The 15,747-nt window shown below is 35.1% G+C and overlaps 2 protein-coding genes across 3 annotated transcripts in view; both read right to left on the bottom strand.

The window, feature by feature from the left end:
- The window catches only part of LOC139142963 (uncharacterized), a 424,363-nt gene that overhangs the window by 229,025 nt on the left and 179,591 nt on the right, over positions 1 to 15,747 (bottom strand). The gene's annotated exons all lie outside the window — the stretch shown is intronic.
- Positions 1 to 15,747, bottom strand: part of LOC139130637 (low-density lipoprotein receptor-like) — a 28,432-nt gene that overhangs the window by 4,265 nt on the left and 8,420 nt on the right. The window contains exons 7-14 of one of the 2 annotated variants that reach the window (XM_070696384.1): positions 14,597 to 14,713; positions 8,980 to 9,085; positions 8,582 to 8,650; positions 7,429 to 7,498; positions 6,672 to 6,743; positions 6,243 to 6,314; positions 5,660 to 5,731; positions 111 to 1,128 (exon numbers count right to left, since the gene is read on the bottom strand). In XM_070696384.1, coding sequence (XP_070552485.1) covers positions 9,080 to 9,085; positions 14,597 to 14,713 — 123 coding nt within the window. In that variant the 3' untranslated portion in view covers positions 111 to 1,128; positions 5,660 to 5,731; positions 6,243 to 6,314; ... (2 more) ...; positions 8,582 to 8,650; positions 8,980 to 9,079. The remainder of the gene's footprint in view (positions 1 to 110; positions 1,129 to 5,659; positions 5,732 to 6,242; positions 6,315 to 6,671; positions 6,744 to 7,428; positions 7,499 to 8,581; positions 8,651 to 8,979; positions 9,086 to 14,596; positions 14,714 to 15,747) is intronic. The other variant, XM_070696390.1, reaches the window with a different exon arrangement.

Below are 15,747 nucleotides of genomic sequence, written 5' to 3'. Positions count from 1 at the left end.
AGCACTAAAATATCAATTCGTCTGTAGTTTATTCGAGCAATTGGTATTTATCAAGCTAATATCGGAACGTTACGTACAGTCATCAAGATCTAGTCATTAAATTTCCTTACCCATTTGATATTTAGTCAAATTGCTGCATTGAGGTTTGATCGCTGTGACGTTTTCTTCAGTTTTATGACTGATATGGTGTAGAGGAAGGGGTTAATGGCTGAGTTGATAGGCAAAATGAAGACTGCGGTCCAAGCATAAACAGACCCTGGAATTGTGACTGTATCAGTCATTGCCAGCATACCCATCACGGCGATTGGAACCCAGCAGAAGAAGTCAGTCATCACTATCAGCGTCATTCGTTTTGCAATAGCCGCACTTGTTCTGGTTATCTGTGTAGCTGAACACCAGCAGCTGAACTCGTGCGTCGTATGGACAAGTACATGGCAAAATACATAATTGATATGGTGATGAAGGACAGAAAGTTCAGGAAGATGAAAATGACAACTGAGTATACCCATCCGGGTGTTTGTTCGTTGGTTAGGTGGAGGGACAGGCAGACTGGAGAACGACTGTAGAAGTTATCGCTGAAGTACGGGATACCTACAAGAGGCAGAAAGCTGAGGAATGCAACGGCTATCCAACCAACAATCACAATTATGATGGCTGTTTTCAGGTGCATACGAGTATATTTCAGGGAAAATACTATCGAAAGAAAGCGTTCACAGGTAATAACTGTCAGAGAAAGACGGACATCTCACTTGACAACGTTACAAGAAAACCAGCAAAACTACACAATGGACTGCTTCTCCAGGACGCATCATGGGTGACGTAAACACCGCGGTAATTCATGTCAACTGAAGCGATTATCAACATGTATATCCCCATCAAGAAATCAGCTACAGCGAGGTTCCAAATGAGGAACGTGTGAACTTTTCCCAGGTCCTTCTGTTTGATTCGCCAAACGATGACGAATAAGTTGCCAAGAAAAGCTGCTATTCAATGATCCAAATACACCATCTTAGAACTTGATTTGCCATGAGGTCTTCACACGAAGAAAACGCATCAGCAGGCGGTAAGCATATTTGCACTTTTTGATGTTTTTTGACCATGCAACAGTACTTATAAGCACTGGTATATCTAAAAGAGAAGAAAACGTTGAAATCATAACTGTATAAGACAACAAATGACATCGAATAAACATTTCAAATAATATATATAACACAAATTAACTTCAAGTACAAAGCAATGATATATGTTACTTAAGTTTATCTTTACTTGAGTTTCATGCATCCTGCAATCATCAGACAGAAAAGTAGTGAAAGGATTCCTAGCTCGACAGTATTATATATGTTTGATCGAGGCATATACCATTCTATTTGTAGGTAGTGTTGAAATTTGATAAAATAATGTATGCTTTAATGGCGACGTTGTGAAACCAGCTTCTAGCATTTGTCTAACAGCGTAGATTTATCGGTGCTGATAATGTGAAATGTTTTCAGATATACAGAGATTACATCGCTTGCTTATGTTAGCGTAACTTGATACTTTGTCAATAATTGACCACGAAATGTCAAAGACCTCATTTGTTTGTTTGAGAGACCAGACGTACTTGGATGCGATTAGCGAAGCACGTCTTGAAGGTGTTATCAGTGGGTCCGATGTAGACCTTCTCCGTGTTGTCCCTGTAAACCACACCTTCGAGATATATATATATATATATATATATATATATATATATTATATATATATATATATATATATATATATATATATATATATATATATATATATATATATATATATATATATATATATATATATATATATATATATATATATATATATATATATATATATATATCGTACAGAGAGTACGGTTATATATATATAACCGTACTCTCAGTGCCCAAGTTCAGAGGTTGCCATAAAGCCATTATGGTGATAACCGGGAGGGCACATTGTATACATTTTATATATATATATATATATATATATATATATATATATAATATATATATATATATAATATATATATATATATATATATATATATTATATATTATATATATATATATATATATATATATATATATAAGTAAACATCATGCGCGATACCACTGCAAGTGCGCATTATCTCAACGATTCCAAGGAGAAAGACAACAGGGGGGCTTTTTAAGGTCCAATAGGCTTTTACAATTGTAACCGATCATAAACTGCCCTTTACTTAAAATTTCTCGCGATATTACGATCGCGCTCGATCGTCCTACGGTGCGCAGAGGGGACGCCATTTTGTTTGTTTACACTAGTGCAAACCTAGTTTTGCTGCCACGTTCAAAACGTTCAAAATTTGGGAACTATTTTGCTGTAATAGCATGTCAATGAATGTGCAATTTATTTATTATGACTACAGACCTACACAAAATTTCTGAGATTTATGTAACGGGAGAGTACTATTTGTATAGAAAGGACTACGTCGCATTTGATCAGCTGATTGGCCAGCCGATACTACTTTGCTTTGATTTGTGTTGCACGTGTCAAGTGGATAACAAGAAGATGATAGGCATATGTTTAGGGTTGTCGTTTAAACTTGTTGTCTGAGCCTGTGTAAACACAATGGAAAGGAATAAAACACTCCTCGCCTGCTGACTAGCCATGACCAGATATGAACTGAAGGTACTCATGTGTTTTAAAACAGGTTCATTCATAATAGTTCGCTTCACAGAGTGTTGGATATCTAGTAAACAGACTAGAAAATTTGTCATTTACTCAACAACTTGGCCTACTGAAATGACACCTAAATAGAAGAAATGACTTTGATTTTGACAAAATTACAAACTTACATTAGTTATCAAGAATTGAAATTGATTGCTGATGACTCGACACTGACATTTATCAGACACTACGGGACGCATGAAATAATACAATATGACTTGAATTACTGCATATTTTTTTACTGTTGACCTGTCTCATATAAAGTTATAAGACAACGAGAAACGATTTTACGCAACATTTGCAGACCTCAGGATAATAACTAACCAAAACACAAGAACAAAGACGGACATTGTATATTCTGCCAGCAGTTCTATTGAGCACATGACGCGGAATGGAAGACAGACTTATGATAGGACTAGCCGTGAATACGGTCTACTGCCAGAGAAACTATCTCTGACGAGGATTTATTGTGGTACATTTTTCATTATTCCTGTCAATAAACCCAATTTATACCAATATAATCGACATCCGTGTGAGGCGCGTAATTAGAACAATCAGATATCCTTTATATCATTGTATGTAGCAGGTTTCATCAACTTTCGCACAGTACTCTCAAAGTTAAATCACTAATAACAAAATTTTATTTAACACGTAAATGAGCTAATTACACCCGTGGCCACTTTAGTGTTGATCAAGGCTACTTGGTACAGACAGAAATTCTGCTTGTATAAAGACAAAACAGGCCCTGCCAAGGGTTGCAAATGAGAGCTAATGATTAGTATCCTGTGTTAAAAATGAGACCCAAGATACCACTTCCATTCATGAAAGTCTTTACGCGATAATTAGTTTATTGAGGCAACACACTTTTATGAGCTCACTGCTATAGTGTCAAGTAAAATTGTATGTCCCATGCAGACAGTCTGTCTCGGGGAAATTGAAATAAACAAGACTTGTACACAGACCAGTGCGTGGTCATGTTACATTGTATCTAATCTTGTACACAGGGTGCCAATCGTAAACTCTCATTTACAACCCCAGACAGAGCTAGTTTTGCCTTTGTACAAGCAGAATTTCTGTCTGTATCAAGTTGGCTTGATCAACACTAAAGTGGCCACGGGTGTATTTGTTACATTACACACCCAATACAATATTTATCAGATCAATATCTGAAGCAAGTTTCATCAAATGTAATGCTCTTATTTCTAAGAAATATCACTAATTACAAAGTTCATTTAATATGCAAATTTCAGTGACTTGGGTGCCTTAATTTCAGAGCTATATACGTAATTACAAAGTTCACTTAATATGCCAAAGAAGCCTTAATTAACTTGACACTACTTAGTGCTTTACACCACAGTTAGATATCAGTCAGATCAGTATCTGCAGCAGAATTCATCCAATTTTGTGTAGCTATATCGGAGTCATATGACTAATGATAAAACTTCATAAATTATGCAAATAGGCTATTTACTAACTTCACACTACCCTATGCTGCTGAATATCAGATCAATATTTGTTGCACTTATCATCAAGTCTAGTGCAGGAATTACAGAGTTATGTCACTAATAACAAAAGTTCATTAAATATTCAAATGAGCAGATAATTGACATGACACTCACAGTATCATCATAATGTTCTGATATTTCATCTGTGAAAAGTCTCATGAAATTTTGTGCAGTATTTCTTTATATGTGTCTACACTGTAATTACCGTGTCCATAGGGAAACCATTGTACGGGAAAAATGATATTGCATAGCTTAATTAATATGTAAGCCATACTAACCAAAATTTAATCAGTTCTTGTAAGTACAATTTATCAGTTCTGTAAGTAGCATATGGTACCTGTGTACCAAATCTAATTTGAATCTGTTCAGGGGTTTTTGAGTTATCGTGTAAACAGACAGACAGACAGACACATACACACACACGGACAGACAGACATATCGCTATGACATTAGCACACGCGAGCTAAAAATGCAAGCACAGGTCCGAAAATTGCCGAGCACGGACATGACGGAATAATGTTTAGGAGTGCGTTTGAGATTTCGCTTTCTATCTCTCGTGTTGTTAACGAAGGAAATCCACGAGTAATACACGCTATTGAATAGAATAACAAGTTATTTACCAAGAATTGGTACAAAAATATGTGATGACCATAACATTGTGGCGATAAATCCATTTTTATGTTTAGACATTGAATAAATCTGAAACAAATTTTCTAATTCTACAAATTATCAAGGATCAGTTTTATGCTAAAAAAATTATGAAAATAATGTATAAAACATACTTAGGCAAGATGTAATATAAAATTGAGGTCGTGTTCTCCACGTGGTCGAATTTTAAATGACGCCATAAATGTACTGAAATTGTAGCTAAATTATTAATCTTTAATATTGAAAATTATGGGGATATTTAAAATATTTTCCAAAAATATTTTGCTTTCAACGGTAGAAACCCGGGATTTGTTATATAGAAAATATTGTGCTTTTTATTCAGGCCTACTTACTAATGAAGATGAACGACAAACGTCAGTGAGATAGTTGGTTACTTTCCCCCGCATAGTTTTGCATGTTAGGCTTAAAGATCAAGAACGCCGTGCAAAACGTGTTAATGTGCTAATTTATAAAGTTTAGCAACACTAAATGCAATGTTTATATATTGCACATATTCAATGTTTCTGCCCAAGCTTAAGAACACCCAAGCTATTGGCAACACATGGCACAGTCTGTTCTTACACTCGGATACTTAATACCTTCCCTACTACCGTCATGGGCTGAGCTAAGCGTATAGTTTGCAAAGCCTGGTGAGTGTGTTGCTCATTCGATGCACACGTACCAGCTACAACTCTAAAATTTCGAAAACTGATACAATCTTCTTGATGTAGTCACAAAGCCCCAAAAATCAAGAAATAATGGCAAAGTGAGTGTTTGAGTATTAGGTCAGACATGATACTCACAACTCATTCAGTCCTGTCAACGGCATAAACAGCTCAGAACTGTCAGCCTGGAAGAAATTTCCCGCCATATGCCTGTAGAAGGGGAAATCAAACATTATTGTGCAAACAATGTTGACCATCTAAAAATGTTTTACTATTTGTTTCGGAATATTTCAATTTTCATTTTCGAAAAGGACCCTTGTATCATGTTCCACGATGTCGTGGAGTTGTCCCTAGGCCATGGGAATCAACATCTTAACTTGAAGTTTAATTTTCGAGTTAATGTTGAGTTTAATTTAATTTACGATATGTCGATGGCAAACGAGAGAGTACTCTTAATTACACGTATTGTAAAAATTCTCTTCATTTCAAACGTATTTATCAGTTTTTTAAAGGTCAGCAGCAGCAGCAACAACAACAATAAAAACAACAACAACAACAAAAGTAATAACATTGATAAACAAAATATGAACACAGAAAAGGCAAAAATCATTATTACTATATATTATGTTACTAGCAAGAACATGAGAATTTTTACAAAAATTGTATTATTTACCGATAAAGTATCTTACAAACAAGAAACGTAGGTTTTTTCTTCACTTACAGTGCATCAAGTTTATTTAGATCAGTGAATGCTCCATCTTCAATAAAAGCGATGTTGCTTCCATTTAATATCCTGTAATAAAAACGCAAATGTTTTCTACATGTATAATGAGATAAATATAGCTGTATGCATCAATGTTACAACAATGAATGACACAATTATTTTGTTTGCCGTCTACTTGACGGGGCTAACACCCTCTTAGGTTAATGTTTTTTTATTAAGATGAACGTCAACAAATATTCAAGACGTCAGTGTCTTCAACGACGAAGTCGTTTTTATTCCTCACGAGTTGACAAATATTGCATTATACCATACAGAAATTGAAGAGTTATTTCCGACAACTGATTATATGAGACGCTTCAACCTAATCTCCGGCGCCCCATCATATAATTTTTGGAAACGAAACGTTTAACTGAACACTTTACTTACAGCAGCTTAAGATTTCGCAGTCCGTAAAACGAATTTGCTTCCAGAGTATGTATTTTGTTTGCCTTAAGGTTTCTGAAATTAATATCAAATTCCAATAAAATAGAGTGTAATGGTTATTTAACTGAAGTTGCAATAAATGTGTTGCTAAATGGTTAACCGGACCTCGGCCGTCGAAACAACAGAAAGAGGTATGGCTAAAGGGAATAACTAGAATTTTCATTTCTGCAAGTTAATAGAAAAAAGTCTAAGGAAAAATAATGAAAGATGGAGTGACTTGATTTTAAATACACACACACACACACACACACACACACACACACACACACACACACACACACAACGTAAAAGAATAAGAAGTCCTCCTCATTGATGCTTATGAATAACTGTGACTGTTTTCTTCATGCTTTCAAATATTTTGTCTGATTAAGAGAGATACATGACTTTTTCGTCATCCTAAATAATATGCAAATGATTAAACCGATGAGAAAAATTATGTATAGCAAAAAACGCGTCTTGTTATTTATGCCAACGGAATTCTAGTCTTAGACTCGAGTATGGGAAATTTATTCTGAATGATTTACTCAGTGCATTTTGTAAGAGGATAAGCAATGCCGCGGAGCTACAGACAAAACATTCTGTGTTATAATATTTCAAAAGTCACAGCATTTGTTTTGTCGAAGACGTTACTGCGAGTATTAAGAGTACAGACTCTAGACAAAATCGAATCTCGTTCCCCTTTTAAAGAAATCATACTTACAACAAGTAGAGGTTTTTCAGAAGTTCGAATGTCCGGGTGTATCTTTGTGATCGAATTATTCGAAAGATCTCTGGAAAATATAAGAACGACATGATCTGCATGAAACGAACATTCAGTAACATTTCTTCGATATCGAAGAGGAGTGAATCACGCGCTGTTCTGGAATAATCATGAAGAGGCACTCCCACTTGGTGACATTTTAAAACACATTTTTTAATGCCGACGGTCGATATTTGACGTGGTGACTGCGAGCAGATCGCAAGATATCGATAAAAACATGTCTTCAAAAAAGAGAAAGTTTGAATTCCGGTGGCCCACCTAAATTTAGCTTCAGAATATCGAACGTTCGGTACTGGGGCTATTGTCACTAAGCTGTGGAGTACGAGTCTACGCTGACGCTGCTGTACGCCACAGTACCACTTTGCGTCGGTGATCGGTCATGTCCCGTGGGAGAAAGCTGAGTCTTACTGACTTGGCGAAAAAACGAAAAAACAAGTTTTTGCTAATTCCACTAGAATTCGCTTAGGGACTAGCACAGTTACGTGCGGTTGATACATAGCGGCCGCCCCGTGGTATGCATAGACGCATACCGCGCGCGCGGCGAACCACACGTACTGTGTGGCAGACCACAAAATGTAGCCATCGGAGGTGGCTAATATTTAACACATAAAAACTTATGTTAATGTGGTATTGGTAACTGATTTAGAGTAATGAAAACGACAAAAACTAAGGACAATTAGAAAAGCCTTACCTGAGGTAAGGGCATAATGCTGCATATAAAGTCTTTGCAGTGGGAAGTAAATTCATTGCGTCGTTCGTACTCATTATAGACCCCCTAGAATATCGTCAATCAGCACAACAACAAACCTTCGGGGGATTTCGGGTCAAAATCAGAAACGATCGTAAAACTTCGGATGTGAAAAATACGCTCGGGAAATGACATGTTGTTATTGATATCTCGCGATCCGTGCTCAGTCGCGACGTAAAATATCGACCGTTGGCGTTAAAAATGTGTTTTAAAAATGTTACCAAGAGGGAGTGCCTCTTTAAGTTACAGAAATAAGATTTGAAAACCGCAGAAATTTAACAAGAATGTGAATCTGAAACCATAAGGGTACTGAATTGAATTGCTAGCAAGCAATACACTACTTACAGTTCTCCGAGCAATAGAAAGCCATGAAAGTCGGCTTTACTAAGATCAACTACATTTCCGGTCATTTTGCTGTTGACAGAACGTATTGTACATAATTTAATGATGGAACTATCCATTGATGGCCAATTTCAGTTAAATGGCCACAACATGTCATGAGAACACGTTTAATTTGAAGATGATATGTCATATCATTATTCCCTTTTACGATATTTATTTTTATAAACGATTGAGTTCAGTGCCAACTATTTCTTTCAAAGAGGAATGTTTTTTGTACACAAAAAGAAGTGTGTCTTAGCTCACTGTCAGCAAATATTCGAAGATGAACCATGATGATGATTTTACAAAGACGATAATTCAATCATTCTTGAAATAATTTTAAACAGGTTATAGCAACTCACAGTTTCTTGATCTCTTGACCGGTAAGCTGCGGAAGGACACGCCATGATTGGTACGCACAATGAACAGCAGAGCCATGACAAGTACAATTATTTGGGCAGATTAGGTCTGAAATAAAAAAATGTGAACATTTAGATCGATTATAACTGAACAGGAGGTTATTCATATTGGGAATATTGTATTACCCCTATTTGTAACAATCAACCCTATTTGTAACAAAATTTAATTTTCAAAAAACTTTGCCGTATATGTTGAAATATTAATAAAATATGCATATTTGTATGTTTGAGGGCAATTTTCTTTTTTTTTCCTTGTCAAAACTCATTTTTCCGAAACTGCTTTTGTTACAAATTGGGTTGATTGTTACAAATAGGGGTGACACGTATCACCCGTATTGTAACAATCAACCCTATTTGTAACAAAACTTAATTTTCAAAAAAACTTTGCCATATATGTTGAAATATTAATGAAATATGCATATTTGTATGTTTGAGGGCAATTTTCTTATTTTTTTCCTTGTCAAAACTCATTTTTCCGAAACTGCTTTTGTTACAAATTGGGTTGATTGTTACAAATAGGGGTGACATGTGTCAACCCTATTGTAACAATCAACCCTATTTGTAACAAAACCTAAATTTCTAAGAAACGTGGCCGTATTTGATGAAATCTTGATGAAATATACATATAAGTATGTTCGGGGGCAATTTTCTTTGTTTTCCTTGTTGAAACTCATTTTTACGAAAATGCTCGTGAGATTAAATTTCGTTGTGCAGGTTCCTAGGGATAAGAGCCCTACTCGTAAGATATAATAAAGTCGTGCAGATACATGCCAAAGGTTTGTTTCGGGGCAATTTTCACCATTTTCGGTCAAAAATGTTAAAAATCTTGTTTTCTGACCGAAATCATACTAAACCTATATGGGGTTAACTTTTGTTACAAATTGGGTTGATTGTTACAAATAGGGGTGACATGTGTCAACCCTATTTGTAACAATCAACCCTATTTGTAACAAAACCTAAATTTCCAAGAAACGTGGCCGTATTTAATGAAATCTTGATGAAATATACATATAAGTATGTTCGAGGTAATTTTCTTTGTTTTCCTTGTTGAAACTCATTTTTACGAAAATGCTCGTGAGATTAAATTTCGTTGTGCAGGTTCCTAGGGATAAGAGCCCTACTCGTAAGATATAATCAAGTCGTGCAGATACATGCCAAAGGTTTGTTTCGGGGCAATTTTCACCATTTTCGGTCAAAAATGTTAAAAATCTTGTTTTCTGACCGAAATCATACTAAACCTATATGGGGTTAACTTTTGTTACAAATTGGGTTGATTGTTACAAATAGGGTTGACGTGTCAACCCTATTTGTAACAATCAACCCTATTTGTAACAATATTTAACCAACTTGAAACAAAACCTAATTTTCTAAAAAACTTGGCCGTATTTGATGAAATCTTGATGAAATATACATATTAGTATGTTTTGGGGCAATTTTTATTTTTTCCTTGTCGAAACTTATTTTTTCCGAAAATGCTCGTTAGATTAACGTTCGTTGTGCAGGTTGCCTAGTACAAGAGGCCTACTCGTAACATATAATCGAGTTGTGCAGATACATGCCAAAGGTTTTTTCGGGGCACTTTTCCCAATTTCGGCGAAAATGTTAAAAATCTTGTTTTCTGACCGAAATCATACTAAACCTATGTTGGGTTAACTTTTGTTACAAATTGGGTTGATTGTTACAAATAGGGTTGACGTGCAACCCTATTTGTAACAATCAACCCTATTTGTAAGAAACAACCCTATTTGTAACAAAATTTAATACTTTTGTAACAAAACCTAATTTTCAAAAAACTGGCCGTATTTGATGAAATCTTGATGAAATATGCGTATTTAGGTCTATATTTTGGGGAAATATGTCGTTTTTGAAAAAAATATGTTTTCTAAAATTGCGAGGTGGTTTGTTTTGAAATTTGGTATACAGGTTTCTGGAGATAATTCTTCAAGACGTATTGAATTGTGCTGATCTATGCACGACTCTTTTTTGGCAATTTCGCCATTTTTGCTAAAAAAGCAGGTCAAAAATCTTCTTCTTAGAATCTACTCGTCCAATTGCTTTGACATTTTGTATGAAGGTTCCTTGTGGTGACGTTTTACCTAATTTTCAGATAATTCATCACAGATACGGCCTTGGCATTTGTTTGGATTCATTTGAACCCTCAATGCCGCTGCTTTAATTTATACACTTGTTTTTTGTTGGCTCTTGTTGGTTGTTTCGGCAAAAGGGTTTTAATTGCTTCCCACTTATCAAGTTCTTCCAAATATTTTGACGGGCTTTCTTTTTTATCCTTTGTTTTGATATGTGTTGAGCCTAAATGTTGTTGTGAAGATCAAGTCATTTTATGTTGTGAATGTTTGATTGTTTGTTTTCTATTTACTTTTTTGAGTATGGTTTCTGTTTGGTTATGTTGCCGTGCATATTGTGTCTCTCAATTTGCTTGTGAAGAATTCTACTTTTTCTTGAAATCGATTGGGTATTGCATGTAGGCGAGTATCTAAGAATTTCGCCTTTGATGGGTCCCTTAAAGGTTGTTTTTGGGTGATCCTCTGAGCAGGCATTGGAACGTTCCGGTTGGTTTTGCATTTGTTTTAATATCAAGAATGATTTCTTAGTTTTGCTTTGAGCCCTGAAATATTTAAACGTCGGAATATGTTGTTTTTTAGGTATTTCTCAACTGTAAATTTAAATGTTGAATGCATTTCCAGTGTCAGTAGTGTCATGAAGTCTACCACCATTTTAATATCCAAATTGAATATTCGTCAGTTTGTATAACCTGCTGTAGGGAGATTTTCACTGACAATTAACTGGGAGACAGAGACACAAGGGTAATTTCCCACTCGATGTTGCTGCCGAGCGCTGATGGATAAGTAACCCTATGACCGATAACCCGACCTACCCTATTTTTTTGCCTGCGACCCAAAACTTTTTAGCGCAACGTAAACACGGAAGTAACAAAAAGACAGAAAACCCCCGTAAAATCACGTGTTCGTCACCTAATATTTGATTTTTGCTTGGGACGTCGACGTCTTTTATGTATTTAGTCCTTTAATATGTATGATACGCTTTTTCTGGAAATGTTATGGTAAGTATTAGATCGCCCTGGACCCTGAAAAGTGCATATTTAAAAGAAAATATAGGGGAAAAAAAACCAGCCGACCTACCTGCCCTGTTTTGAAACCTTGTTATTGGAAGAGCAAAATTTTTTTTTGGTTTAACGAATTACAAATAGCGTTAACTTTTGATACAAATAGGGTTAGTATGACTTCTGTCAGTAAAGAAGATTTGTTTTGCATTTCTGACCAAAATTAGTGACTGATGCCGCCCACCAAACTTTGGCATGTATCTGAAAAACATGATTACCTGTTAGATGGGGCCTTTATCCCTAAAAACCTGCGAGCCGAAAATTTTATCTAATGAGTAGTTAAATGAGTTTCGACATGGAAAAAACAAAGAAAATTGCCCCCGAAAGTACTAATATGTATATTTCATCAAGATTTCATCAAATACGGCCGAGTTTTTTTGAAAATTAGCTTTTGTCACAAATTGGTTAAACTTTCTTACAAATAGGGTTCATTGTTAAAAATAGGGTTGATTGTTACAAATAGGGTTGACACGTCAACCCTATTTGTAACAATCAACCCAATTTGTAACAAAATTTAACCCCATATAGGTTTAGTATGATTTCGGTCAGAAAACAAGATTTTTAACATTTTTGACCGAAATTGATGAAAATTGCCCTGAAACAAACTTTTGGCATGTATCTGCACGACTTGATTATATTTCATGAGTAGGCCTCTTATCCCTAGCAACCTGCACAAAGAAATTTTATCTACTGAGTAGTTTAAGAAAAAATGAGTTTCGACAAGGAAAAAACAAAGAAAATTGCCCCCGAACATACTAATATGTATATTTCATCAAGATTTCATCAAATACGGCAATTTTTTTTTTGAAAATTAGCTTTTGTCACAAATTGGTTAAGTTTTGTTACAAATAGGGTTGATTGTTACAAATAGGGTTGATTGTTACAAATAGGGTTGACACGTCAACCCTATTTGTAACAATCAACCCAATTTGTAACAAAATTTAACCCAATATAGGTTTGTATGATTTCGGTCAGAAAACAAGATTTTTAACATTTTTGACCGAAATTGATGAAAATTGCCCCGAAACAAACTTTTGGCATGTATCTGCACGACTTGATTATATTTCGTGAGTAGGCCTCTTATCACTAGGCAACCTGCACAAAGAATTTTAATCTACTGAGCATTTTCGGAAAAAATGAGTTTCGGAAAAATGAGTTTCGACAAGGAAAAAATAAAAATTGCCCCAAACATACTAATATGTATATTTCATCAAGATTTCATCAAATACGGCCAAGTTTTGTTGAAAATTAGGTTTCTTTCAAGTTGGTATAAATTTTGTTACAAATAGGGTTGATTGTTACAAATAGGGTTGATTGTTACAAATAGGTTTGACACGTCAACCCTATTTGTAACAATTAACCCAATTTGTAACAAAAGTTAACCAAATATAGGTTTAGTATGATTTCTGTCAGAAAACAAGATTTTAACATTTTTGACCGAAATTGGGGAAATTGCCCCGAAAAACCTATCTGCACAACTTGATTATATCTTACGAATAGGCCTCTTATACTAGGCAACCTGCACAACGAAAGTTAATCTAACGAGCATTTTCGGAAAAAATGAGTTTCGACAAGGAAAAAATAAAAATTGCCCCAAAACATACTAATCTGTATATTTCATCAAGATTTCATCAAATACGGCCAAGCTTTTTTGAAAATTAGGTTTTGATACACGTTGGTTTGATTTTGTTACAAATAGGGTTAATTGTTACAAATAGGGTTGACCTGTCAACCCTATTTGTAACAATCAACCCAATTTGTAACAAAAGTTAACCCCATATAGGTTTAGTATGATTTCGGTCAGAAAACAAGATTTTTAACATTTTTGACCGAAATTGGTGAAAATTGCCCCGAAAAAAACTTTTGGCATGTATCTGCACGACTTGATTGTATCTTACGAGTAGGCCGCTTATCCCTACTAACCTGCACAACGAAATTTTAATCTCACGAGCATTTTCGGAAAAATGAGTTTCAACAAGGAAAACAAAGAAAATTACCCCGAACATACTAATACGTATATTTCATCAAGATTTCATCAAATACGGCCAAGTTCTTTGAAATTTAGGTTCTGTTACAAATAGGGTTGATTGTTACAAATAGGGTTGACACATGTCACCCCTATTTGTAACAATCAACCCAATTTGTAACAAAAGCAGTTTCGGAAAAATGAGTTTGACAAGGAAAAAAAAAGAAATTGCCCTCAAACATACAAATATGCATATTTTATTAATATTTCAACATATACGGCAAAGTTTTTTTGAAAATTAAATTTTGTTACAAATAGGGTTGATTGTTACAAATAGGGTAATACAAATATAAGCCTTTGCAAAGTAATATCATCATCATGATACGCTACAATAATAGGCCTTTCAATCCCCGGACTTTTTTATTGATACAATTCAGTTTACAACATCTTACCACATAAGAGTTCGTCATCGCCATGTCGACACTGTTTGACGCCATCACATTTTTGAGACACCGGTATACAGTTTCGCATTCCATGACAACGGAAGCGTCCTGGACACTGATAAGATCCTGCGGTCAAAAATTTAAACAACGTCGTTTGTGATATTTTGGCTGCTCAAACTATTAGATTAGTTCTGTTCTCTTCTTTAAGAATCTTCGCCCTTGCAGGTATAATGTATAGTCAGCTGATGATGCAAATATCACATTTAGAAAAGCAGGTTTAATTGATAAAGGAATCAATATCATGCTGCCACGTTAAAGTGATCTTATCCAATAATCACAGTTCATACGAAGTGTTCAATCTGGTACAGCATGGTTAAGCTCCAAATTCCAAATTATACTACTTATGAAGCACAGGAACTAATGTGATTCATTGGTACTTAGGCTACATATTATCAGGGTTGATCATTGCCACACAGCAAATAGTGGGTTCAGTCACCCCTCCAAAGTCTCGTATGCACTCATTGCATTTCAAAGTTGCTTCAATTACAAGAAGTTGTTTGTTCATTCGCATCAGCATAGATTGAACAGTAACTATGATCTTTGCAAAAGAGTATGAAGTCGACTTGTACTTCTGCTGTTAATAGCAGCGAGGACACGTAAGATTGTTGATCTTACTCACATGTGAATTCTAGGACATCCTGTGGGACAATGTTTCAAACATTTTCTGTTTCGAGTATTAAAACTTTGTCTTTACTGACATGGTAAACAATTTTGTAAATGCCCCTTTATGTACTATAGTCTCAAACTTTGGGAAAGACGATGGAAAATGGGAAAGGATCTCTTCCTACATATTTGCCTACGTTAAATGCAACTTCCCTCTACAAATTGACATTGGTATGAAGAAAGATAAATTATCCGCACATTGTAAATGGGTTAATTGTTTACAGCCTAAAATTTCCCAATCCCTTTAGTATATTTTGTAATCCCGAAATACATATGAAATATTATTTCTTAATCCCAAAGTAAGTTAATAGGTCAGTGAACGTAAGAGTTATGCATCATCTTGAGAAAAAATTCGTTGTCAGGGACATTGTGTTTGCATCATTGACACTTAATTACCAAGGTGTAAAGAGTAAATTTGCCCAACTGACACCTTATTC

This window comes from Ptychodera flava, chromosome 1, assembly GCF_041260155.1.
Source record: "Ptychodera flava strain L36383 chromosome 1, AS_Pfla_20210202, whole genome shotgun sequence".
NCBI classification, from domain to species: Eukaryota; Metazoa; Hemichordata; class Enteropneusta; family Ptychoderidae; genus Ptychodera; species Ptychodera flava.
This window is presented reverse-complemented; position numbering and strand designations above follow the sequence as displayed.